The sequence below is a fragment of the Microtus ochrogaster genome, unplaced genomic scaffold (genome assembly GCF_000317375.1).
Source record: "Microtus ochrogaster isolate Prairie Vole_2 unplaced genomic scaffold, MicOch1.0 UNK8, whole genome shotgun sequence".
In the NCBI taxonomy this organism is placed as follows: domain Eukaryota; kingdom Metazoa; phylum Chordata; class Mammalia; order Rodentia; family Cricetidae; genus Microtus; species Microtus ochrogaster.
Window position 1 is genome coordinate 2059510 of NW_004949106.1, and position 2947 is coordinate 2062456.

The 2947-nt window shown below is 41.2% G+C and overlaps 1 protein-coding gene across 1 annotated transcript in view; it reads right to left on the reverse strand.

Moving 5' to 3' along the window:
* Positions 1 to 144: 144 nt before the first annotated feature.
* The window catches only part of Maip1 (matrix AAA peptidase interacting protein 1), a 7107-nt gene continuing 4304 nt past the window's right edge, over positions 145 to 2947 (reverse strand). Inside the window, exons 3-5 of the mRNA XM_005366351.2 lie at positions 2844 to 2947; positions 1193 to 1340; positions 145 to 392 (exon numbers count right to left, since the gene is read on the reverse strand). Coding sequence (XP_005366408.1) covers positions 314 to 392; positions 1193 to 1340; positions 2844 to 2947 — 331 coding nt within the window. The 3' untranslated portion in view covers positions 145 to 313. The remainder of the gene's footprint in view (positions 393 to 1192; positions 1341 to 2843) is intronic.

A 2947-nucleotide genomic window follows, 5' to 3' on the forward strand; every position in this document is an offset into this window, starting at 1 on the left:
ACATTGGGGTGACACTGAACACAATGTGGTGCTGTTATGTCTACGTTTGTACATATGTGACATTAGCATGACAATGAACACGACACCAATGTGGAGCTGCAGTTCTGTGTTTTACTTTGACCCCCCTTTAAAGAACGCTACCAATCTGTGGAAAATGCTTTATTGTATCATTCTATATACTGCAAGAAATATTTCCAAATACAAAAGTAATCCACAGACTTAATTAAGTGAAACTCAAATGATCCAGAAACATCTCTTCTTCAGTTTCCACAGCAATTATTAAGAGTTCACGCCCTGATTTTTTCCAGAAAGATTATTCCAGCAGCTTCGAGTGCTCGATCCGTGCAATCGTCCAGTCGGGCTTTACTCCCTGTGTGAATTCTCTCTGAAATCTAGGAAAACCAGAACAAACACTACGATCTTCCATCAACTCAAACGTTCAAAATCAACTCGCAAGCATGGATTAGAAGCAGTATTTAAAAAGAAGCTAATTTAATGGTTAATGATAAGTCACAATTAAAATGTTTACTCTTAATTTAGTCAGAACAATCCCACAGTACTGAAATGCAGTCTTAATTCCGCATTCCTAATGGTCTGTTCTATATTCAACACCCACCAGCCCTGACAAGCTTGGATCTTGTTATTAAATACTCACTAAAGTACATGCTAAAGTGAGCAGAAGCAAACTGGGCTCTGGGTATGCAAACTCACTTTAAATATCAGCATATAGGAAAAGACTGTTTAACCCACACTGTTTTCAATTTAGTGGAAAATAGTGGAATTTGGTTCAGTTCCTATACATTAAATCAATCTTTCAAGCATCAGTTTTAAAAAGATTTATTTTATTCTGAAGTATGTGTGTATATTTCTGTGTGTGAGTGTGTGCATGTGGATGAGGGTGCTCACGGAGGCCAGAGACATCAGCTCCCCTGCGTGGACCACACGCGGTTGTGAGGCCAGGACCTGCACCTGGGTCCTCTGCATGAGCAGTGTGTGCCCGAACCACAGCCTCTTAGCATTTTTGAGCCACATTGGTCTTAGAAGCAATATTACAAGAGACAAAATTTAGTACTGATGACACAGATCTTAAGTATAAACAGGCATTTTAAAAGAGGTGATTAATAGATTTAAATTAAACAAGTATTTAATATCCATTTTCTGCAGTGAAAACGACATGCACGGCCGTACTTACTCATAGCTGGCGCTAAGCAGCTGTTTAGTCTCCATGTTCTGATCCCCCAGCTTCACCTGGAACACACTGGCTCCACTTAAAGACTCACTGGGGATGTCGGCACTAGTCAGATACCAAAAGCACATCAGGATGTTAACGAACTTCCTTCCTTAGAGAGAAAACACACACACACACAAGCACACATACAAATCAGAATAATCTATCAACTTCGTAGCCATAACAAAATCAGAAACAGGCAGATCAGCCTTTGTGCGTCCTCCAGATAACTCCAGATGTGTGAGTAAATGCCATTTTCTTTAGATCTTCTGTCCTCTCTGCATCTCAATAACCAATCTACTGTCTGCTAATCACGTGCTTTACTGAGTGAAGCAGACGGGTCATTCTCAACTCACACCACTTCCTAAACTAAAGCAATCTTAAGGCAAATGCCTGCCCCCCCACACATACAGTGCTGTCCCATCTTCAACTGTTCCAAAGGCCTCTGTTCTTTGACTCTGCTACGCCCTAAGTCTCACAGCGTCTGTGTAACTCGGTTAACAACAAGGGTGCTAACATGGAATCTGAAATGTCAGGAAGGATAAAATACCACCCCAGATACCTTTCCACGTATTTCCGATCAACCTGCATGCGAGTTTATCTATGAAAGGTCCATGCTGCCACTGCCTGAAAGGGTATGAGCAGAGGTTATCCCTCTGTGTGCCTGCCTTGGGATGCATACATAGGAAATCTGTAATTGGACCGATGAGTCAATGAACTTTTGGGTGTGCTATTGGAAAATTCATGTACTGGAAAAGGAAGAGAACCAGATAACTACCAGAGTTCTTCCAGCTTTGCCAATGTTGCCTAATTCAATCTGGGAGTTTTATAATCTTCTTATCCTTCTTTATCTTCTGATGCTGTTTTGGTTTTGTTTTATACTTTATTCCTTCCTTATAACACATAGCTAGAAATGTAAAATACTCAAGTGTTTTCTACACTTTAGGAAATCCAATATATAAATATTTTTATTTGAAACATGGAACAACCTGTTTTTTTTGTTTTTGAGACAGGGTTTCTTTATAGCTTTTGTGCATGTTCTGGAACTAGTTCTTATAGACTAGGCTGGCCTTGAACTCACAGAGATCCACCTGCCTCTGCCTCCTGGGTGCTGGGATTAAAGGTATGTGTCGCTGCCTGGCTGGGAGCAGTCTATTCTAAACAAACTATTTTCATCAACATATGTGAGAATTCTCTCTCTTTTTTTTTTTTCTTGAGATAGGGTCTATGTAATCCTACCTGGCTTTCAACTCAGAGATCCTCCCACCTCTGCTGGGATTAAAGGTGTGAGCCATCACACCTGGCCCTGGGCTTTCCTACTGTATAGTAAACAGTAGTAACCAGGAAGAGATCTAGCCACAACCTGCTACCAGGGACTAACTCTTTCTAGAGTTAGGTATTTAAACAGCAACTATGGTATAGTTTTTCTTTCTTTTAAAACGCCTATTTCTTCATTTATTATGTATACATGGTTGGTACAAACTAGAAAAGCGATACAGGCTTTGAAGGGCTACAAGTGTCTGCTCACACAGACCTAACTCCCCTGTCCTGGGCACCCACTGTTTCGGTTTACTTGAACAACTGACGGTCATAAAGCTGTCTCGGCCAGCGTTACCTTTCTCGTCATAGTAGATCGAGATGTCTCCTGCTGACGTGTAGACAATGTCATCGACCTCGGCAGCAAGGGCACTTTTACGGTTATCAGACAGCGAGGTGACC